The sequence below is a fragment of the Scyliorhinus torazame genome, chromosome 2 (assembly GCF_047496885.1).
Source record: "Scyliorhinus torazame isolate Kashiwa2021f chromosome 2, sScyTor2.1, whole genome shotgun sequence".
Classification (NCBI taxonomy): Eukaryota; Metazoa; Chordata; class Chondrichthyes; order Carcharhiniformes; family Scyliorhinidae; genus Scyliorhinus; species Scyliorhinus torazame.
In genome coordinates this window covers 168642111-168666646 of record NC_092708.1, presented here as the reverse complement: position 1 = coordinate 168666646, position 24536 = coordinate 168642111, and the positions used below count along the sequence as shown (strand labels likewise).

Below are 24536 nucleotides of genomic sequence, written 5' to 3'. Positions count from 1 at the left end.
CATGTGCTTTAAGTTTACACGTTAATCTCTTATGTGGGACTTTGTCGAAAGCCTTCTGAAAGTCCAAATAAACCACATCCACTGGTTCCCCCTCACCAACTCTACTTGTTACATACTCGAAGAATTCCAGTAATTTTGTGAAGCATGATTTCCCCTTCATAAATCGGGCCACTGTTTTTCAAGTGCTCTGCTATAAAATCTCTGATAATGGATTCTAGAATTTTATCCACAACCGAAGTCGGACTTACTGGTTAATAATTCCCTATTTTATCTCTACCCCCCTTTTTAAATAGTGTGGTTACATTAGCTGCCCTCCAATCAGTAGGAACTATTCCAGAGTCTATAGAATCTTGGAAGATGACCACCAATAGCATCTACTATTTCTACAGCTATTTAAGTACTCTGGGATGTAGATTATAAGGCCCTGGGGATTTATCAACCTTCAATCCCATCAATTTCCCCAATACCATTTCTCTATTAATACTGATTTCCTTCAGTTCCTCCCTCTCACTAAGCCCTGTGTTCCCCAACATTTCTGGTATCTTATTTGTGTCCACATTTGTGAACATAGATCCATAGGATGTATTTAGTTGCTCAGAAATTTCTTTGTCCCCGATTATAAAGTCCCCTGAGAAGCCTGTCTACCTTGAAGACCTTGAATACACATCTGAAGATTACGTGAGGGAGACTGAAGGGCAGAAGAAAGATACACTGTGCAGCATGAAAGGACTCTGCCAGAACAAATGGATGTCCATTGCGAAACCCGATCAAAAGCAAAGTCAAAGTATCTAGTCAGATCACAAAACGGGTGAGCAAACCCCAAACAAAGGTTGAAATAAACTTTTTAATTCAGCGTGATAATCAGGCATTGGCAGACTGATTGTTTTCATGAGTATGGCTTGAAGAATGCCGCAGCCCCGATTCAGAGTCAGCGCCATTACACCTGGTGACTGTGCATGAACAATAAAAAACATTTAAAAGGCAGCCTCAATTTGATTCACCAAGCTCAGCAAAGCAACTAGCTGGCCAAAGCAATTCATTTCTGCAGAATCGCTGAAGTTTGAAATGGCTCCAGAACCACAGCAGGAGCCTGCCAAATCCTGACATGCGTGGGAAGAAAGAAAATTACCGAAGCACCTTTAAAAACAAATGAAAGCTGTAGTCCCTTGTCCTGAAAACAGCCATGGATGGTAAATCAACACTGCCAGACCAATTAAGGCAAATGGAAGGGCCAGACTAGGTGAATACAATATTGTATTCAATAGGTCCAATACCTGTGAACATAATTGTCAGTAAAGGAATAAATTAATCTTCCAATATCTTTGAAAAGATCATTCATTTCTCTAGCAATAATATTTTGGAGTGTAACAAGAGTCCAAAACCAAAGGGATTCTGGAGATTATATCATAAATGAGTTATCGAGATTGACTGAAGGCTGTGGCTGTGGTGACCTTAAGTTGCAACTCCTAAGAGACTGAGTGGCCGATGATACTCTTTCAGATCACTCCAATCTAAAGAATATCTCACTGTGGAAATAGCCAGCCAAATCACCAGACGATCAGAAGTCCACCAGCAAAACTGATCCATTTTACATGGTGAAGTTGAACTGTGGTACGGATCAACCCCAACAATGCAGCTCATAAAGCAGCAAAAAGGTAAGGAAACTCCAAGGCAAGGAAAACAATACCCAAACAAGCCACAAGGTGGTGGCAGAACATGTCAGCACTGTGGTACCATAAGACCTCACGGGCATGGGTATGTCCAGAAATCACTGCTTTGGAAAGATGCATAAGTCAAAAACCTCAAGCCATGTGAAGTATGCCAAACAGGTCCAGGAGATAGATGAGCCACATTAAGAAGAAGTCCAAGCTTCTTGGGAGAAATTAAGGATCCCAGATTCACATTTTGGAATGCTGACATATTTGTAAATTGTTGCTTCACGAATGTCAAGCAAAACACAGGAGCCAGTGTCCTGTCAAATCAGGAACCATAGCTAAAAGACTCTTTCTATGGATAATAGATACACCACTCTATGGTCCTGGAGGAATCCAAATACCGGTTACAGGCATAAGCCGCTCTCATATGGCAACAAGCAAATAATTGAAATGCTGTATATCGTCCGTAATCAACCCTTTTCCCTCTAGAGAAGAGATGCCTGTGTAACTGTCAACCTCCTCAAAATGGCAGAAGATATCAAAACAATCACTGTAGTCAACTGTCACAGTCACTCAATTGGAGACTCCCAGGAGCTCCACTAGTGCTGACGATCTTGCCTGGGACTCGGTATTGACCTCTCTTTGCAGAGGCAGTTATTCCAGCTTCTTTGCAGATGGCAGAAAATACTCTTCTTCGGACAGACCAGCTGAACCTCCAAATGTGCACCAACACACTTAAAACAAAAAATATGGAGGAGAAGGAGCAGCAGCAGAAAATTGAGACCCACTTCCGAGGCAAACAGTTGCTGTCACAGAACCAGGAAAAACCTGAGTAACGAAGCTGGAGCTTTAGGCTCACAAGCGTAGCATAAAATCAATCCTGGAGCAGCAGAGGGGTGACCTACAACCAAGACAAAACTCAGGGAGGCACATGAAGAAACAGAGTGCAACATTAGAAGCCAAACCTCAGGTTGAGCTCAAGGATAAGGAACATACAGGCATAAAAGAGGTAAATCTTCAATTTCTAAGAAGATCATGTGGACCCCATCGAAAAAGAAAACCCTGAGTCCACTCTGAATGATCGGAGTGATCATTCCCTCCGGAGGTGAGCAGGAGAGGGATGAGTCCATGGTATCTGACTGCAGAAGACAGATTGTTGACAAAAAAAATACAACATTAAGGAGCACAAGAGGTGAACCAGATGGTGACACCCAATTATTTGCAAATACCGAGTATTACAACTTCAACACCAGACCAACAGTCAGTCCAAAACAGTTGAGACTACCACTCCTCCAAACGTAAGTAGAACGAGATCTCGAAGAGTCGCATAACCTCCAGATCATCTGAATCTTTGGGGGGGGGGGGGGGGAGAGAGAAGAAGGGGTCGTATGTAAATATTATTGTAAATATAAAGGGAGGCCATTTAAGGCCCAATCCATAAAGTTGGTTTTAAAGAGGATTTTAAAGGTGATTTTATGGAAGAATTTGAAGGTGGCTTCAAGTGTTTGGGAAGTTCCAATGTGGAATGGAAAAATGGCTGCCAACTGCCACTGAGGGAAGATAGAGTGAGCAAGTAGAGCAGACGTGGAAGGTGAATGAGGTTAGACTGTGAAAATTAGTAGATAATGGGCGCAATTCTCCTGAAAAACTTTCAAGTATGGTCTCCGGCGGGAAACTAAGGGTGTTTCCAGTCGGCTGGTTCAGCGCGACCCAGAGCTCAATCCACCCACCTGGGAAATTATTTTGGAGGTCGCCATGACTAGCGCCCTGAAAAGGTGTGTGGGACCTGAAGATGCATGCAAGTCTGGCTCCTCGGAAATCTTGCACCTTTTTTAAGGGTGCTCCGATCTCAGACTTAACGCTCCAGCACTCCCCTACTTTCTTGCCAACAAAGACATCCCCCCCCCCCCCTCTCCCCGCCCTCCAGGTGGCAATGCCAAGGTGTCAGGTTGACAGCTTTGCCAAGGAGTGGCGTGGAACCTGAATGGGAGGGAGATGCCCTACCATGTTCCCGACCACCCGGGGGCTACAATGGCCTCCAAGCCCACCAGCGTGGTCATCACGTCTGATCACCATTTGTGGAGACAGTAGTGATACACACCAGCTTCCCATTACACCAGTGGGTGGGAGAATTGCAGGAGCCAGGAGAATTCTGCTTTAAACAGATCCTGCATATTTAAATGAAGATATGGTTCATGCACTGCGGGGCATGTCAGATTATGCCAGCTGGAGCAGGCAGAGAGCATTGGCTTCTGTTTGACGCCCGTCGCAAATCCCGCTTCGGCCTCTCCTGGAATTCTCTCAACATGGCGGAATTTGCGCAGAGCATAACATGGCTGGAGAATCGCCCCCAGTAAGAATTCTGACGGTGATGCTATTGAAGGTCAGTAAGGATGATGGTGAGCAGTTACTCCTACAGGTTGGATACAGGCAGCAGAGTTCTGAATACAATGGAATCTGTACAGGATTAGGGGAGCTTGGGCTGCCATTGAGAAGGGTATTGAAAAAGTAAGTCTGGAGGTGAATAAGAGTTGCAGCACAGTGTGTGTTGCACAGGTGAATATGGATGATGTTTCAAATTAAAAGTAATATCCAACCAAGTAGTACAAATCAGTTGATTTCCATTTTATCATTTTATAAATGAGTATACATTAGATTTTGTGATTATATAGCATTACACTTGGATTAATGTGGAGAATTTCAAAATTTTGAAACATGGAATTAAGGTGAAGAGTTGGAAAACTACCGCAATTATTAAGCCCCATTCTATTTCTTGGGAGAAACGGAGGCCTTCAGGTCAAATCTTTATTTGCAAAAGAGAGTTTGAAGAATAAATGTAATATGTTATTATTGTACCATAAGTAAGATTTATTTTATTTGTTTTATAAAATCAAATGAGTAGAAATTTCAGGTATTGAGGAAAAATAGTAGCTGGAAAAGATTCCGAAAACTTCTGAGGTATTTGTGAGAACGTGGTATAAAATTGCGCAATCAAAACATGGCAAGTATACATTGGTAAAACTCATTACAAACCTGGCCAAATTGTGTATATCATGCCAAAAGGAAACCAGGGTCCTACTGACAGGATGTACAAGGATGCAAGATGTTTAATATAAATAGTTTTCTCATTCATTTAATTGTATTTGTGACTCTTTGTTACTTAAAGGTTTAAATGAAATGGTTGCTCTCCAAATTGCAGTTTGGTGGCACAATGCATGTGTCCATCAGTGCATTTTGTCAAATAGTAGGGTTTTGCATCTGCCAAAATCTCACCAATAGCCATGTCATCACAAACAATGTAAATTAAGGTCTGGCATTATGGTTGGCACAGTCATTAGCACTGCTGCCTTGCAGCACCATGGGTCCAGGTTCAATTCCGGTCAGACTACATGCATTAAGGTGCCAAGTCAGCACCTGATATGGAAGTAGCAAAGAAAATTTAGACGTCTTCGCCACAGAAATAGCTAATTTCAGTGCTGAAGATAATTAACAACTTTGAAAATGTGTGAACATTCTTGATGGACATAAAACGATGTTGCTTTTACAACTGCTGAGCGTTAGAAGTAGGGATATCGAAATAGGTGCATCTACAGCACCTTTCAGAAATTTGTAATGGTCTGTGGATAAACAAAATGTCAGTTTCATTACTTGATAATGAAATATTGCAGGCCTCAAAAGGATTGAAATCAATTTGCACTGTATTTTTCCCAAGAATACAGAAATGCAGGATGTGTTTGACGTAATTTGATTTATAGGTCCACTTTAACAAGTGGTGTAATGTCTGTACTCTGTTTTAATTATATACTATCTGCAAATTAAACACTTTTGAAATAATTACTTTGATTTTTAACTATTTTTGCCTGCCATATGGAGTGTAGTTTTGTTGCATCATGGCGTACTTCCTGAATTATTTGAGGTGTTCCTTTTTTAAATACATTTCACTTGCACAGGCCAACATTGCTTATTACATCCGAACAAGGAGCAGGAGGAGGCCATTCGACCCATCAAGCCTACTCTGCCATTTAAGATGATCATGGCTGATCTGACCTTCAGATCTTCATTACCCTTACCCCCAATAACCTGCCATCCCCATGCTTACCAGGGGGCTGTTTAGCACAGGGCTAAATCGCTGGCTTTGAAAGCAGACCAAGGCAGGCCAGCAGCACGGTTCAATTCCCGTAACAGCCTCCCTGAACAGGCGCCGGAATGTGGCGACTAGGGGCTTTTCACAGTAACTTCATTTAAAGCCTACTTGTGACAATAAGCGATTTTCATTTTTCATTACCAAGAATCTATCAGTTCTGCCTTGAAAATATTCAAAGACTCTGATTCCACCACCTTTTCAGGAAGAATTCCAAAGATTCTCAACCCTCTGAGAAACAAATTCGCCTCCTTTCCATTTTAAATGGACAACCCCTTAGTTTTGAACAGTGTACCTTAGTTTTGGATTCTCCCATAAGAGGAAACATCCACTCCATATCAACTCTATCTATACCTCTCAGGTTCTTGCATGTTTCAATCAAGTCGTCTCTTACTCTCCTAAAGTCTAATAAATACATAGCCTGTCCAATCTTTCCTCATAAGACCCATTCCAGGCATTAGTCTGGTAAACCTTCTCTGAACTGCTTCCAATGTATTTACATTAAATAAGGCGACCAATACTGTTCACAGCACTCAAAATGTGGTCTTAGGAGTGCTTTGTGTAACTTGAGCAAGCCTCCCTACTTTTGTGTTAAATTCCCCTTGTAATAAGTGATAATTATTCTGAGTTTATTTGTGTGCTGCAGCATACTCTGTTGTAACTAGGCAATCTTCTCTTGATTTAATAATGAATGAAAGAGGTAAGTCAATTGTAGTCAAGGTAATTTTAAGTCAATATCTTTATTCACATTGACTGTTAGATTTCGCAGGACGTCACCATCTGCAAATCCAAATATATTTTCCAGTATGTTCTGTGGTGAACATCTTTTAATAAGATGATAACAGGAAAAAATACACTAGTGTTAGGACTACTATGTGCTTAACACCAAACATTCATATAGTCCATACAGTTAAAGAATTATTGAGGTCATTCTTGCAATGAAAATTATTGCCCATTCCACCACACAATCCCAAGTTTTCCACAGAAGCCAGTTTGAAAGCATGTTTACAAACAAGATATTTTATGAACTCTATGAATTTATTAACATAAGGGACTTAGATAGGAGGAGAAAGGAATTAGGACACGATGGGAGGAGAAAGGAATTAGGACAGTAAAAGATGTATTTCTTGGGGGTCGATTTGCGGGACTGAAGGAGCTGGGAGCGAAGTCTGGGCTGGAGCAGGGGGAAATATTTAGATACATGCAGGTTCGAGACTTTGCCAGAAAGGAGATGCAGAGCTTCCCAGTAGAGCCGGCTTCCACATTGCTGGAGGAGGTGCTGACGACAGGGCACTGGAGAAGGGGGTAGTATCGACGGTTCACGGGCTATTTTGGAGGAGGAGAAGGCGCTGCTAGAAGGGATCAAGGCAAAGTGGGAGGAAGAGTTGGGAGAGGGTATGAAGGAGGGGCTCTGGTGTGAGGTGCTCTGGAGAGTGAACGCCTCCACCTAGTGTGCGAGGTTGGGGCTGATACAGCTGAAGGTGGTGTATAGAGCGTACCTTACAAGGGCAAGGATGAGCCGGCTCTTTGAGGGGGTAGAAGATGTGTGTGAACGTTGCAGAGGGGTGGGCCCGCAAACCGCGGGGGGGGGGGGGGGGGGGCAAACCACATTCATATATTTTGATCCTGTCCAAAGCTGGAGGATTACTGTAAGGAGGTGTTTAGGGTAAACTCTAAAGTGGTGCACATGAAACTGGATCTAAAGTGGTACACATGAAACTGGACCCGGGCCCTCGGGAGGCCATATTCGGGGTGTCAGACCAGCTGAGGTTGGAAACAGGCGCGGAGGCAGATGTTGTAGCCTTCGCCTCGTTGATCGCCCGAAGGCGGTACCTGATAGGTGGAGATCAACCTCTCCACCAGGTGTGTGGGGGGGGGGGGGGGGGGGGGGGAGCTGCTGGAATTCTTAACGCTTGAAAAGGTCAAATTTGAACTGAGGGGAAGGATGGAGGGTTTCTACAATTCATGGGCATTATTCATTATGCACTTTCAAGAATTGGATCACATCGAACATTGGGGGGTTGGGGGCTGGGAGCGTTGGGGGAAGGGGGACTGTACATGTTAATGGTGACTATGGGTGATTCCTGATTCCTTTTTGTTATTTATTTATGTTAACATGTGGGCCAATATCTGGAGTTTGGTGGGAGGATGGAATCGTTGTTATTGATATGGGGATTGACATTACATTCGTTACTGATTATTGTTTATTGTTGGGTATAAATTTGGGAGAAAATGTGAAAAAGGAGGAGAATAAAAAATATTTTTTTAAAAACAGGAGGGACTTAAGTGTGCCTTGTTGAAGTACATTCCTGCAATCCTTCTACATAAGCATTAAGGAAAAATGTTTACTGCTGTACCTTTATAGAGAATTGTCAAATGTCAGCATCAACTTTACATACAATGTGACTATAATTGCAACCATGCATTATTGTACACATTTACAGTGAATGATTGTTGACCAGATGATAATTCCAGAGGGTATAATCTGACAGTAATGATACATGGAGGGTGGGCAGTGGATGAGATCCTATTGGCCTTGTAGGTTTTTTTTTTCAAGAATCCTGGAATAGTCTCTCTAACAGTTTGGATCGTTCTCTGAGGGATCATACTATCCTACCCAAATAACAGCGGTGATAAATCTTGCATTACTTTAGATTGTGTTGGTGCATTTGCCGTTTAGAGAATCCAAACATTTGAGGTAAATCTGAGAGGCAGAAAATTCACACCAAAGAACCTTCTCCTCCCTCCAACCTCTTCTCATAAATTATTTTGACGAAGGAACTGAGGACATTGTTACGAAGATGGCAGATAATACAAAGCAGATGATACAAAGATATGTAGAGGGACAGGTAGTGTGAGGAAGCAGGGGGGCTGGGAAAAGTAGTGTGAGGAAGCAGGGAGCTGCAGAAGATGTTGGAACAGGTTAGGAGAGTGGGCAAATAAGTGGCAGATGGAATGCAATGTGGAAAAATGAGGTTATGCACTTTGGTACAAAGTATAAAGGCATAGACTATTTTCTTAATAGGGAAAGGCTTCAGAAATCATAAGCATGAAAGGACTTGGGAGTGCTAGTTCAGGATTCTCTTAAGGTTAACATTCAGTTTCATTTGGTAGTTAGGAAGACAAATGTAATGTTAGCATTCATGTCGAGAGGGGTACAATACAAGAGCAGGGATGTACTGCTGAGGCTCTGGTCAGATCTCATTTAGAACCCTGTGAGCAGTTTTGGGCCCCATATCTAAAGACGGATGTGCTGGCCTTGGAAAGGGTTCAGAGGAGATTCACAAGGATGGTCCCTGGAATGAAGAGTTCGCCAAAAGAGGGTCTGTACTCGTTGGAGTTTAGGAGGGGAAAACTTATTGAAACTTACAGGATACTGAGAGGCCTAGACAGAGTGAACATGGAGAGGATGTTTCCACTAGTAGGAGAGATGAGGTCCCAAGAGCACAGCCTCAGACTGAAGGGACGATCCTTAAAAACAGAGATGAGGAGGAATTTCTTCAGCCAAAGGGTGGTGAATCTGTGGAACTCTTTGCCGCAGAAGGCTGTGGTGGCCATTTCACTGAGTATCTTTAAGATAGAGATAGATAGATTAATAAGGGGGTCAGGGGTTATGGAGAGAAGACAGGAGAATGGGGATGAGAAACATATCAGCCATGAGTGAATGGTGGACCAGACTCGATGAGCCAAGTGGCCTAATTCTGCTCCGATATCTTATAGTCTCATTGTTTGCCCATTCACATGATTTTGAGAATTGGCACTGATCTCTTTAAAATGTTAAGTCACTGTTAATAATAAGCTTCTGCTCTTTTCAAGAGAATAAAGATAATAAATTCAGCTCATGAAAATAATTAATATTTGAGTTTCAGTGCTAGCGTATATCATTGCTCACTTCCTGATATTTATTTTTGACAGTTATGTTTCGACTCTATGACACAGATGGAAATGGTGTTCTGGACAGCTCAGTAAGTTTTTTTTTCACTTAATAGTTTGCAGCTGTAATCCTTGAGACTTGTCTCCCCAACAGAAATAATTCCTCTCCTTTTTTCAAAGTCCATATTTTTCATAAATATCAATAGTATTTAACAATTTCATAACTACTATACAGTTTTTCCTGCAATAATTAAATATTGTAAACTTCAGTTTTGGTTTAAGCTATGTCCAATCCTGCTGTTCGCCCCAAGTTACAGATGTTTTACAGCATGAGTCGTTAAACAGCAATTAGTAACAGCAACCCGAGCTGTTTCCTTTTACATCCTCACCACCACCAACCTTTCCTAGCTCGGGGTGCTGAGAAAGATTCCCAGTCTTCCAGAATTGTCTGGGAGTCTCCAAACATGAATGACTGATTTTCAAGACTCTGAGCAACCCAGGAGAAAATTCCATAGGTGTATAAAGAAACATTTTTTCAAATAAAACTTTCAACACATTTTATTAATTATAAGAATATCAAACATATTCAGTGCTGTTTAACTGACGGGAACATCACCAATCGGATAATGTATAATCAGTTCAATTTCCAATTGGCACAGGAAGGCAGTACATCACAAGGAGGAGCATGCTTGGCAGCCAATAGCAGGAGGCAAGCTGGGTGGAGACAGAAATCAAGTGACCAAACCGCCAGGAGTGTGTACAAGCAGTTAATTCAGCACAAACCTGTGGTGATATGCATCACTGTAAATACACAAGGGGTAAATGGAAATACGCTTAGACTAGAGAAACACTAGAGGGAGCACCAGAGACATCATGACACACAGACATTCAACCAATAGGCCAGTAAGAAAGGACACGACCAATGGGCAGTCACGACACACACAGAGGTGACACTACCACAGGGGGGCATTACACCAACCCATATATAAGGGCACAGCACACATGATCTTCCTCTTTCCAGTGGAGACACTCAGTGAGTACAGACAGGGTTGATTGAAACACATCACACTCACCACGTGGATTATAGCAGACTGGTTAGTTAGTCTGAGTAGCTATAGCAGGATTAACAGGAGAGTCGAATCCAAGTAGGAGAATCGTAAACAGTTTAATAAATGTGTTAAAGCTATCTCCAAATCTGAACCTTCCTTTGTGCACATCAAGGAAGCAGCTTATGCTACGTCAAGAGCATAACAAAACAAAACCAGAGATTGAACCTGTATTTTTCCTGGTTTGCTTGGCTTTTTTCAACTTGGCAAAGATTGAGAAAGTTGAAAGAAAGACTTGTTCGCCTCAATATTTTTAATGTTGCATTTCTAAGCTGGCAGCATATCTTGATGTACAGCTGGGAGACTTGGGCCCAAACCTTTGCTCCCAAATCAAGTAAGAAATTTCCCAACTCTGCAGCCCCAACTGGGGCGAAAGTACCCCAAAGAGTCAGATTTTCGTTCCAACACTTTTTGAGGGTGGTGTTTGCTAATTGAATTTGTGTCCCCCAGGCCCCTGGAAACGAGGTGGAAACGGCCAGAGGGGCTGCCCATTGCTGAAGCAGCTTGGTTAAAAGGGCCACTTCAGTTCTCAGGGACTTCATTATAATAAAAACAAAAGCTAACACGCTGGCCATCTTACCCGCCCCCAACCCCCCTCCACCCACCACCACCACACACACATACATACATACTCACCCCCTTAGACACAGCTACGGAACCCTCCCGACTCAGTAACATTTGGACTTTGGAGTATTAATCGTTATTAATTGCTTTTGCACTTTCAATGTTCACAAATAGCTCATTTAAGCTGAGAATAAAGGAATGCAAGTTCACCTAAAGTAAGCTGATGTTTTCACAACCAGTGATCTAATAACAGTTAGAATATTGAATTGGCTTTCCTAAAATTCCTCCAAAAGACATACTCGTACTGGACAAACTACAGGAATGAGGATTCCAAGTGTAATTAGATATCTTTACGAAGTGCAATTTTAATTTGTGCTTCATCTTGGTCTTTCATTTGTTTTGGGGGGGCAGAATGTGGAAATGTAAACTGGTTTGATATGAAGGCTCGCTTTATGTTATTTATATAGTCATTTGAATTGATCTTATAAAGATTATCTGTGATGATTCATGTTCTAAAATATATCAGGAGTCATTTTAGAACGACCTACTGCCAGGACAAAAATTAGGTCCTGATGCTGCGTGGGTGAACGGCAGGATCCTAAGCAGCATATTACCGCCGAGCATATGGATGGCGGCTCATCTGAGTTGCCAGTCATCTGGGCCAGCAGTCTCCACAGTGCCAGCAGAGGTGACTGGTGCTGAGGAGGCTGCAGGGAGAAGGAGGGGATACATGTTGACATGCCTTCAAAAGTCAGTAACTTTTTTTTTAACTGTGCTGGGTCCAGCAAGCAGACCCTGGCGATTGGAGGGGTAAGTCCTCCAAGTGGTGGCATGCAGCACACAAGGCAGCCATTGCTGCTGGAGGTTCACTCCATCGACCATAGAGCGGCAAGAAAGGAAGGCCCCTTGCCGCATCCATCGTGTTCCCACCAACCCCACATTGTGAACTTGCCAGGAGGCCACCATTGTTTACCAGGTAGTCTACCCACATGACAGTAAAATTCCAGGGAGGTTTGGAAGTGGTCATTTGGTTCACTGTCAGGCACAATGCGATTGTTCTCACTATTTTTTCCCTTCCACTGTCAACTTACAAGGCCACCGTCTCCCAGCCTGTTTCCAGAGGACAGTTAAAATCCAACCCATAGTGTCTTTGCAAACAGAAGATCTGTGCGGGATTCTCACGCCATCGTAAACACCGTCGCATTTAAGACAGCGTGAACAGGCCGCTGCTAAGAGTAATTCTGGCCCCTATAGAGCACGGCGCTGGAGCGGTTCACGGCGCTCCAGCTGCCGATCCTGACCCCGGGCTGAGAGAATCCCGCCCCAATTGTCAGTTGGTTAACTTCTATTTTTCCTTTAATTTCAGGAATTAGACCGTATCATTAACCAAATGGTCCATGTAGCAGAATATCTGGAATGGGATGCTACTGAACTCAAGCCAGTAAGTGTTGCTTTGAAGCAGAATTGGTTTATTAAACAATTGAAATATTGACTGCAGCTCATGATAGTACGATGCTATGAATATACACCACTGTCAAACATTTAAAAATCACATTATATCCTACTAAATGAACCCTCTGTGCCCTCTGCAATCTTCATAATATATTTCTGAGAAGTTGCTATAGATAAACATATCTATTATTCTTTTTGGATTTATGCCACGACTGAGCCACCATTACCATGCCCACAAGTCATTAGAACTGAATTAATTTAGTATTTCATGTGCAATATGCTGCCATATGTCTCTTGTTTATTTTAAAGTATACTACTTTACAGAACAATTTCTGGGTGTTTAGTTTTTTTCTAGTCTTTCTTTGTTTTTGAGCCACATTGCATTTATAAATTCACCAGACATCCCTCTACATCCACATTAAGAAACCTTTCTAAAGTCAGGGAAAACAATTGGGAGAAAGAAAAAATGATTTCAATAGATTGTGTGGCCTAAATTATGCAATGCAAACATTAGAGTAACTGTGGTAGTCACCACTGTTGTATTATATTTTATATATGGGTATTACGGTAAGGCCCCTGTACTACAGGTACGGGGGTAGATCCCTGCTTGCTGGCTCCGCCCAGGAGACGGAGAATAAATGTGTGCGCACTCCGAACAGCAGCCGTTTTGTAAGCTGCTGTAGGAGGCCATACATCTCTGTGTAATAAAGCCTCGATTACATTCTACTCTCGTCTCGTCGTAATTGATAGTGCATCAGTACCATGTGTAAAATGCATGCTGATCGGAAGTATATTTACAGGGGAAATCTCTTCACAAAGATCTTTTTGTTTTTCTCGCTTAGACTTTGCAAGAAACTATGCCCTCATTCTCCTAGATTTCGATCTCCTCTTAAATTTCCCCTGCCCCCTTTCTTCAATTTCACCGTCCTCCAATCTCCATCCCCCCCTCCGCTTTCATGGCTGCCATTTCTTCACAGGAAATGTACTCCATAATAATCCGCACAATTTCCTCCTTCCTATCAAAAACCAAAAGATGTACCTTTCCTTGGCTCAGTACATTATTCCCTCATACACTGTTCCACGTCCTCAAAACTTCATTCATAATTCTCCCCTCAAAAAGCTAACTGTCTATTGCCTCGTTCCACTCCTACTTCTACCTCATTGTTCCTTTTACATTCATGTTTAAAGCACTGGAGCACCTAATAATAATAATCTTTATTAGTGTCACAAGTAAGCTTACATTAACACTGCAATGACGTTACTGTGAAAATCCCCTAGTCGTCACACTACGGCGCCTGTTCGGGTACACTGAGGGAGAATTCCGAATGTCCAATTCACCTAACAAGCACGTCTTTCGGGACTTGTGGGAGGAAACCAGAGGACCCAGAGATAACCTATGCAGACACAGGGAGAACATGCATACTCCGCACAGTCAGTGACCCAAGCTGGGAATCGAACCTGGGACCCTGGCACTGTGAAGCAACAGTGTTAACCACTGCTACCGTGTTATCTCTCATGCTTTTGCTTACTTCAAAAAGGGCAAATGCCTGAACATATTCTTTTTGCCTATATTCCGTATTTCTCAAGTCTGTACAGCCGAGCGACTATTTATATTGACGATTTAGACTTGGATATGCACGGCACAATTTAAAAATTTGCAGATGAGACAATACTAAGAATACCCTGGTCATAATCATCAATTATATTGCATGTAACTGCTACGATTGCATGTTGTTCATTTATTTTGAGAATCCCTACAGTGCAGAAGGAGGCCATTCAGCTCACTGAGTCTGCACCGACCCCCTGAATGAGCACCCTACTCAGCCCACTCCCCGCTCTATCCCCGTAATCTCACCTAATCTGCGAATCCTTAGACTGTGGGAGGAAACCCATGCAGACACTGGGAGAATGTGCAAATTCCACACAGACAGTCGCCCAAGGCCGGAATTGAACCTGGATCCCTGGGGCTGTGAGGCAGCAGTGTTGACCACTGTGTCACCGTGCTGCCCTTCTATATCTTTCTTGACTTTTGTTATGATATTCTATTGAGTCAACCAATCCATACTCTCTCCTTAATGATAGCGCTTGTTTCCATTGATACCTATACTTTAATAACCAGGATATTTCTTGTGCAATATTTTACCCTCCCATTTCAACAGTAAACAAGGTTCTATCGTTGGACACTTTTGTTCCCCATATTCATTCTGCCTTTCAATAACTTTAGCTAAGTGTTAGCTGCCACAGGTATGCTGAAGACACCCGGGATTTACCTTTCTGTTACCACCCTCAACCAAATAACCACCACTGTACTGTGCTGTGAGTTAGCTTGTTAAATATCAAGATTCATCCAAAACATTTCTACAAATTTCACTAATTTGTTTGAGTTTTTTGATGAGGTGGCAAAGAGGGTTGATGAGGGTGATGTGGTATACATGGACTTCCAAAAGGTATTTGATAAAGTACCACAATAGGCTTGTCAGCAAAGATGTGCCATGGAATAAAAAGAACAATGACTACAAAGTTGCATGAGTGACAGGAAACAGTGTCGTGGTAAACAGTTGTTTTCTGGAGTGGAGGAAGAGGTCAGTACCACGACCACTGCTTTTAAAAAAATATTATGTTAATTACTTCAGCACGCAGTATTTCAAAATTTGCAGATAACACAAAACTTGTAAGTTTGCACACTGTGAGGAGGGTGGTGATGGATTGGAGGACATAGACAGGCTGGTGGAATGGACAGACATATGGTCCAGGAAAGCTAGCTCCCGGCTAGCTCAGTCGGTAGAGCGTGAGACTCTTAATCTCAAGGTCATGGGTTTGAGCCCCATGTTGGGCGCCATTGTTTTCAGCCGGCACCGTGGTACTGCTGCCTCACAGCATCCGGGACCTGGGTTCAATTCTGGCCTCGGGTCACTGTCTGTGTGGTGTTTGCACTTTTCCTCCATGTCTGTGGGTTCCCTCCGAGTGCTCCTGTTTTGTCCCACATTCCAAAGAAGTGCGGGTTAGGTGGATTGGCCATGATAAATTGCCGCTTAGTGACCAAAGATGTGTAAATTAGATGGGGTTGTGGGGGAGTGGGTTGGGGTAGGGTGCTCCTTCAGAGGGCTGGTGCAGACATGATGGGCCGAATGGCCTCCTGCACTGTAGGAATTCTAATTCTAGTTCAAATCTAATTCAGAGAAATGTGAAATTATGGATTTTGGTAGGGATAGTGAGGAGAGACAGTTAAACAAAAGGATATAATTCTGAAGGTGGTGCAGGTAGAACAGAGAGACTTGGCATATATAATATAAAACATTGATGAAGTGGTTTTAAAGGGATTTTATTCATGGACTTTATAATTTGGGCATTGCGTACAAAGCCAATGGAATTATGCTGAACTTTCATAAAACATTGGTTGTTTGTGTGAATGATTCCAGGGATGAGGGAGGATAGATTGGAGAAACTGAGGTTGTTTTGTGATATTAGTGTCTGGTGGGACTGAGTACAGTACCGCCCACATATAGATGTAAGAAGGCATATGACCGAGACCTAGGGTCAGTCTAGAGATGGAGAAAGACATGCAAAGACTGAGGGCAGAGTTAGCCCCATACCTGTATCCTTTACCTTGAATATGGTACATAGTTGTGAATTGTTAATAAAGGCTTGCTGTTAATATACTCAATGTAACAAAGCCTTAAAGTGCAAGTTGAGAAGAGGTTTTAAAGGGAAATTAAAAATCACGAGTGTGTAGACAGAAAAACTGTTCTCTCTGGTGGAGGTATTAAGAATCGGAAGCCATTTATCGTGATTGATTAAAAAAAACCAAAGGCTATGCGACAGAACATTATTTTATGAAGGGAGTGGTTAGAGCAGGAAGGCACTGCCTGAGTGTGTTGTGGAGGCAGATTCCATCATGACTTTCAGAAAGAATTTAGATAAACACTTAAAGCTGAAGCTAAAAAAATTTGCATGTAAAATGGAGAGTGGGGCTAGCTAAATTTGACCTTGTAGAGAGCCATGCTGGACTTAATGAGCCAAATGGCTTTATTCTGTGTTGTAACCATGATAGAATTTTCTGATTCTAAAATTTCCTAGGCTAAAACATTCTCTTTTAGCTCCGCTAAAGATGCCATATCCTTGTTGCAGCTCCATATCTTTGTTGCAGCTCATTCAGATTGAACGTGAGAGTGTGCCCCTCAGCATCCTACCGAAAACTTCAAACTACATGTCTGATCCATTTATTTTAGCCCCTATAATTTTGCCTTCAGGTGCCTTGATCAATACCTCCATTTCTGGCTTCCACTCCTCTAATAGTCTCGCAGACTCCATCCTACAAAACTTTAACTCACCTTAAATTCCACAGCTCAATCATATAGCAGCCTATGTTTAGTTCACTATCATTTCTGTTTCCATTGACCATCATTGTTTCCCTGACATCCAATAATCATTCTCATGTATAAATCTCTCCACAGCCCTTGCCCCTCCTTGCATTTTCAGGTCCTGCACTTCTATTTGCCAACTCATTCCCTCTATTTTTACACCTCCAACTTCCTGTGCAACCTCTCTCATTCCTTTCAACCTTTGATCGCAGTGTCTTCAGCTATCTCTCCTTGCACTGTAGAACTCCTCCCCCTGTTACTTCTCTCCCCTTCCCCGAAAGTATTCACTGGATTTGTGCCTTTGGTCACCTACAAAGCTCCACGATCCGTTCCCAGCATCCCATTACTCAACTTTGAGAAATATTTTGTAATGGTAATAGAAAGAATTGCATTTTCCTATCTTATAAGCTTTAAAAAGAACAGTAAGTGCATAAATGCTAACTTGGTATTTGTTTTAAAACCATGCAAAATACTTGTTTAAGGAAAATACCTTCACATTGGGAGATTATGTGTTCATATGTTACACTGCAGATTCTTATGGAGATGATGGAAGAAATAGACTATGATCACGATGGCACAGTTACGCTGGAAGAGTGGATAAGAGGAGGAATAACTACCATTCCGTTACTAGTTCTCCTTGGCATGGAGACAGTAAGTATAGGGCTGTGAGCATTCATCCGTTTAAAAACATGTGTTAGATAGAAGTAGAATTTTAAACACAGAAACGCTTTTTACAACTATCATTGATTTCTTCATAACTTTGGTAATGGGAAATTACTTCATCTGACTACTGAAGCTTATGGTTTAGTATAAATAATTTTATTCTAGCAGTAATAAAAATGCTAAAGGCCAACTATGTTTCTTGGCTATTTACATAATTATGGTATGGGGTCCTTCCAGTTCCCTGTCTATAGCTTTGTTTTCCCTTTCTTTTATTTTTATTGTTATATTTTTGATCCATGGATGATTGGTGGACATGTGTCCTTAAGGCAGCCTGCCATTTTAATTTCAGCAGAAGGAAGCCATGGCCTTTACATTTAATTCAAACAGAAGTACCTAGAAAGTGCTGTGCCAGTTCACCCTGATGATTGCAGATCGGCTGACAGCACTGATGACTCAGTTTGACTGATTTGGCTAGTGGTCAATGGAATTGGCCTAGAAGGCTGTGGCTCTGCCTGCTAACAGGTCGTGATTTAGATATTATCCCTCTGTTTCTCAGAGCCTTGAGGTTCCATTTTAGTTTTACTTTGGATTCTGCAGCTGGGATGGAGGGCTCTGATTATTTCTCTCCAAAAGATCCAGTTAAGCTCTCTCTCTCTCTCTCCTGTGTTTTTTCTGTCTTGTATGTGTGTGTAGTTGGTGGGGGAGGCAATTTACAGTAGGGTTAGGTATATTTAACAAACTGATCTGCGTATTTCACGATTAATCTTGTTCCAAATGAACAGTAATTGTATTTCAACCAACACACCTGGTGACTGTAATTATTGGACAGCCAAGGACCAAATATTTTGGGAATTTTATTAAGAATTATTGGTTTATTCACTTGTGTGGTGACTCCGGGGCATGTAGGGCTGGAATTGGCTGCACACTTGCCCAGAGTGATCCTTATTACATTGGACACGTGTATCTCTGCCAAAATGCATTACCTCACACTTCTCTGTATTAACTTCCATTTGCCACTTGTCTGCCCACTCTACTTGCCTATCTATGTCCTGCTGCAGTTTATTGATATCATCTTCCCTGTCTCCCATAGTTTTGTATCAGCAGTAAATTATCTCTGTATTCCAATATCCAAGTAATTTATGTTTTGTATATGGAAAGAAATCTATGGTCTGCGCAGTAACCCTTGCATCCTCCAGTCTGAAAAACAGCCATTTAACATTGCAGGGCATTTTCTGTTTTCAAGCCAATTTTTATCCAAGCTGATTGATCCTCCTATTCCATTGGACCCACAATTTTGTTAACTAGCCTTTTCATAGAATCTACTCTGCAGAAGGAGGCCATTCAGCCCATCGGGTCTGCACCGGCCCTTGGAAAGAGCAGCCTACCCTAGCCCACACCTCCACCCTACCCTCGTAACCCACGCAAACCTTTTGGACACTAAGGGCAATTTAGCATGGGCAATCCACCTGACCTGCACATCTTTGGACTGTGGGAGGAAACCGGAGCTCCTGGAGGAAACCCATGCAGACACGGGGAGAACGTGCAGACTCCACACAGACAGTCACCCAAACCGGGAATCGAACCTGGGACCCTGGAGCTGTGAAGCAACTGTGCTTACCACTGTACTACCGTGCCGCCCATATGCTACTTTTATATGCTACTCTGTCAAATGCTTTTTTTAAATGCATCTGGACTACATCCTTTGCACTCTTACATCAGCCTTTTCTGTTACTTCATCAAACAATTCTATTAGATTAGTCAAACCTAATCTGCCTTTTACAAACCCATGCTGACTCTCCTTAATTAACTCCAACCTCTCTAAGTGGCAGTTGATTTATTAACTTTTTTGTATTTCTAAAATCTTATCCACTTCTGATAAACTGTCCGGCTTGTAGTTACCAGGAACCCCCCCTCCCCCCACCTTCCCTGAATAAGTTGTCACATTTACCACTCTAATCCTCAGGCACCTCCCTCAATTTTCGCACCACCTACCTGAGGCTTAGTCTTCCTGACATGTTTTATTGGACCCTGTCAGCTTAGCACTACTGTGCCACGCTTGGTGATGACTGTTGACATACCCCACCCAGGTGCATGTATTACCCTTGCTACCCTTGGTGCTGCTTCCAGTTGGTATTCACCATGGAGGAGTATTAATTCATCAGATGAGGGGATTTGGTAGATGGTAATCAGGAGGAAGTTTTCTTTACCTGTATTTGACTTCATGCAGAGTGGAGTCACCATTGGGGACTCCCAAGGACCCTCACGCCCCACTGAAAACCACAGTACCAACATCTTTGATTGGTGTTATAACCCGACCGGAGGCCATAGGGTCCGCAGCATCAGAATCCCTGTGGCCTCACCTGAGTATTATCTCCCTAGAAGAGAAAGAAGTCTGACAATACCAGGTTAAAGTACAACCGGTTTGTTTCAAATCACTAGCTTTTGGAGCACTGTTCCTTCCTCAAGTGAATGAAGAGGTATGTTCCAGAAACATATATATATATATATATATATATAGAAAAACTCAAAGATGCAAGACAATGTTGTGAATGCAAGCATTTGCAGGTAATTAAGTCTTTACAGATCCAGAGAGAGGGGTAACCCCAGATTAAAGTGGAGTGAATTGTCTCAAGCCAGGACAGTTGGTAGGATTTTGCAAGCCCAGGCCGGATGATGGGGGATGAATGTAATGCGACATGAATCCAAGGTCCCGGTTGAGGCTGTACTCATGTGGGCGGAACTTGGCTATAAGTTTCTGCTCGGCGATTTTTCTGTCGCGCGTCCTGAAGGCTGCCTTGGAAAACGTTTACCCGGAGATCAGAGGCTGAATGCCCTTGACTGCTGAGGTATTTCCCGACTGGAAGTGAACATTCCTGCCTGGCGATTGTCGCGCGATGCCCGTTCATCTGTTGTCGCAGCGTCTGCATGGTCTCGCCAATGTACCACGCTTCAGGACATCCTTTCCTGCAGCGTATGTGGTAGACAACGCTGGCCGAGTCGCACAAGTATGCACCGCGTACCTGGTGGGTGGTGTTCTCACGTGTAATGGTGGTACCCATGTCGATGATCTGGCACGTCTTGCAGAGATTGCCATGGCAGGGTTGTGTGGTGTCGTGGTCGCTGTTCTGAAGGCTGGGTAGTTTGTTGCAAACAATGATTTGTTTGAGGTTGTGCGGTTGTTTGAAGGCAAGTAGTGGGGGTGTGGAGATGACCTTGGCAAGATGCTCATCTTCATCGATGACGTGTTGAAGGCTGCGAAGAAGATGACGATGTTGTCGTTTCTCCGCTCCGGGGAACTACTGGACGATGAAGGGCACTCTGTCGGTTGTGTCCCGTGTTTGTCTTCTGAGGAGGTCGGTGCTGTTTTTTGCTGTGGCGCATTGGAACTATCGATCGATGAGTCGAACGCCATATCCCATTCTTACAAGGGCATCTTTCAGCGTCTGGAGATGTCTGTTACGCTCCTCCTTGTCTGAGCAGATCCTGTGTATACGGAGGGCTTGTCCATAGGGGATGGCATCTTTAATGTGTTTAGGGTGGAAGCTGGAGAGGTGGAGCATCGTGAGGTTATCCGTGGGCTTGCGGTAAAGCGAAGTGCTGAGGTGACCGTCCTTCATGGAGATGAGTGTGTCCAAGAATGCAACCGACTTTGGAGAGTAGTCCATGGTGAGTCTGATGGTGGGATGGAACATATTGATGTCATCGTGTAGTCGTTTCAGTGGCCTCAGCACTTAGCTTTACCGCAAGCCCACGGATAACCTCATGATAACCCTAGAAGAGGAGGTGGAGCTACACTCTGAAGCTAAGGGCCTCGTGGGACATAAATACCCTGGCCCAAGTGTGGACAGGGCGCGGTAGACCCATCCGGGAATAGGAGTTGTCTTGTAGTAGGTAAAATAACTTGAGCTTTTTCTTACAGTCATAACTTACGAATGGTTGCTCCCCTGGAACTTTACAGTTGCTCTATCCTGCACGTGGAGTCAGGGACACTGGTTATAAGCTACAATGAATTGATCATGACTCCGTCAGGCTGTTGCTTGACTAGTCCTGTGGGACAGTTCTCCTAATTTTGGCCCAAGTCTCCAAATGTTAGTGAGGAGGAAAACTTTACAGAATTGTCTGTGACACATTTCCGAATAAGCAATTCATCCAGTGCCACTCCTCCCACCCCAAAACCCTGCACATTCTTCTTTTTCAGGTAACAGTCTAATTCCTTTCTCAATGCTTCAGTTAAGCCTGCCTCCACCACACTCTCAGGCAGAGAATTTCTGACTCACTGCATGAAAATGTTTTTATTCATGTTGCTTTTGCTTCTTTTGCCAACAGCTTTAAATTTGTGCTCTCTCGTTCACGATCCGTTCAAGGTTGTGAACGGTTTCTCCCTACCTACTCTGTCCAGACCCCTCATAATTTTGAATATCTCTAACAAATCATAGAATCCCTGCAGTGCAGAAGGAGGCCATTCAGCCCATTGAGTCTGCACCAACCCTCTGAAAGAGAACCCTACCTATGCCCACACCCAGTCCTATCCCTGTAACCCCACCTAACCTTTGGACACTAAAGGGCAAATTAGCATGGCCAGTCCACCTAACCTCAGCGTTGCTCCATGGGAGGAAACCGGAGCACCCAGAGGAAGCACACACAGACACTAGGACAACTCCACACAGTCACCCAAGGCCAGAATTGAACCCAGAGTTCTCTGGAACTGAGACAGCAGTGCTAGACACTGTGCTGCCTCATCTCCTCTCCGCTCAGACTTCTCTTCTCCAAACACAAAGTCCCACCTTCTCCAACTATCTTCATATCTGAAGTTTCTCATCTCTGGAACAATTCTCATGAATCTTTTTGCACTCTCTCCAAAGCCTTCACATCCTTCCAAAAGTGTGGAAGCCAAAACTGGATGCAATACTCCAGCTTAGGCCGGATTAGTGTCTTTTACAAGTTCAACATAAATCCCTTCCCTTCCTTTTGCCTATGCCTGTATTAATATAGCCTAGAATACAGACACACGCTCAACCTGTCCTGCCATCTTCAATGACGTATGCACATATACACTCAGGTCCTCCTGCTCCTGCACCCATTTCAGAGTTGTATACTTTGTATTGTCTCTCCATGTTCTTCCCACCAAAATGAATTGCTTCATATTTCTCCACATCTATCGCTTGTCTGCCTGTGTCCATTTGAAGTTTTACACTATCAGCCTGAATGTTCACAATGCTTCTGAGTTTTGCATTATACGCAAACTTTGAAATTATGTCCTGTCCAAACAAGGTTTAGGTCATAAATATATATCAGGAAAAGCAAGCGTCCCACCGTTGACTCATGGGGAACCCAAAAAACATAATTAACCACTGCTGTTTCCTGTCACTCAGCTAGTTTCTTTTCATGTGCTATATTATTGCTCACAGATCTGTAGAACAGCAGTTTATCAAATAGTTTCTGGAATCTATGTACAACAGATTAACAGCATTGTTCTCATTAACTCATCAGTTACCTCTTCAAAAAACTCTCCAATACCTCTTCCTTGTCAATTTTAAATCTGTCAATTTAGTGCCTGTATTTCCTCTTGCAGCATTGCCTCAGTAGCATCTTCTTCCTTGTTAAAGACAGGTGAAAATATTCATTTTATACCTGTGCTATTCCTCATGTTTCCATGCGTAAGTCTCTTTTTTGGTCCCTTATCAGCCCTACTCCTACCCCATCACCCTTTTCCTATAACGTGTGTATATATTGTAATGATATGTGTATATATATATAGACAAGTAAAGGGTGAACGCAATCACTAGAGGGCAACACTAGATCCCACTATAAATATGAGAACTCAAAGAATCTTGGGTCTCTTCCAACCAGGAGTTACTAGACAGTAGAGTGTATGCGAGATAGATCACAGCATAGTTTAGAATGTTTAGTTTAAATTAGTTATAACTTTACTTTAATATAGATTACTTGGTTACTAGTTATAGTTCTGTGGAGTGTTCGAACTCAATATTAATCAATCGCTATTCAATAAATCGGACGAAAGCCGATCTACGCATGCACGAAGAAGTGTCGTGTGTAATGACGTCAACGTCATGACGTGTTCAAGGTGTGGAACCTCCCACTTTCAAAAAAAATGGTCTGCCAGAGGAAAGCAATGCTCACAGTATGGCAAATTAAAACATTGTGCTGCTCAGTGCAGATCCTCACTCGCATTTAAATATGGTAAACCGATTTCAAGACAGATTAATGTACGAAGTGTTGAATCCAAGGAAGAAGATTTAGAACAGAATTTTCAGCAGATACAGATATTTACTCTCTGGAAAACACTTTCTTTGTAGGAGTCATAGAAAAATTTGATAACTCCACTGAAGTAAGATCACCTCTTAAATTAATAAACTCAATTAATTCGGACACAATGGAAAACTGTATTAAAAGTAAACTGTCCAATTAAATTCAAGTTGGATACAAGCGCTTCAGCAAATTTGCTTACAAAGCTTGATCTCACAAAGCTTAAGCAAACTGCTAAGATACTTCTAGTATCCTGCAGATTAAAAGACTATAATGGCAATTCAATCTCATCAATTGGATCATGCTATTTGATCGTTTCTAACAAGGATATTGCGACTTCACTAAGATTCGAGATTGTCAAGTCAGATAAATCATCACTCTTAGGTGCACAAGTCTACAAGGAGTTACACCTATTACAGCAAATTTATACTGCAACTTCATCTTAACCCATACT

General features: G+C 42.6%; 1 protein-coding gene and 1 non-coding gene across 5 annotated transcripts in view; both read left to right on the top strand.

The window, feature by feature from the left end:
- Window positions 1-24536, top strand: part of dgkg (diacylglycerol kinase, gamma) — a 985082-nt gene that overhangs the window by 418000 nt on the left and 542546 nt on the right. For all 4 annotated transcript variants that reach the window (XM_072479609.1, XM_072479595.1, XM_072479601.1 and 1 more), the window contains 3 exons: window positions 9712-9761; window positions 12706-12780; window positions 17684-17803. In XM_072479609.1, coding sequence (XP_072335710.1) covers window positions 9712-9761; window positions 12706-12780; window positions 17684-17803 — 245 coding nt within the window. The remainder of the gene's footprint in view (window positions 1-9711; window positions 9762-12705; window positions 12781-17683; window positions 17804-24536) is intronic.
- Window positions 15555-15627, top strand: trnak-cuu (transfer RNA lysine (anticodon CUU)). The gene has a single exon. It is a non-coding gene; the product is annotated as a tRNA-Lys (tRNA).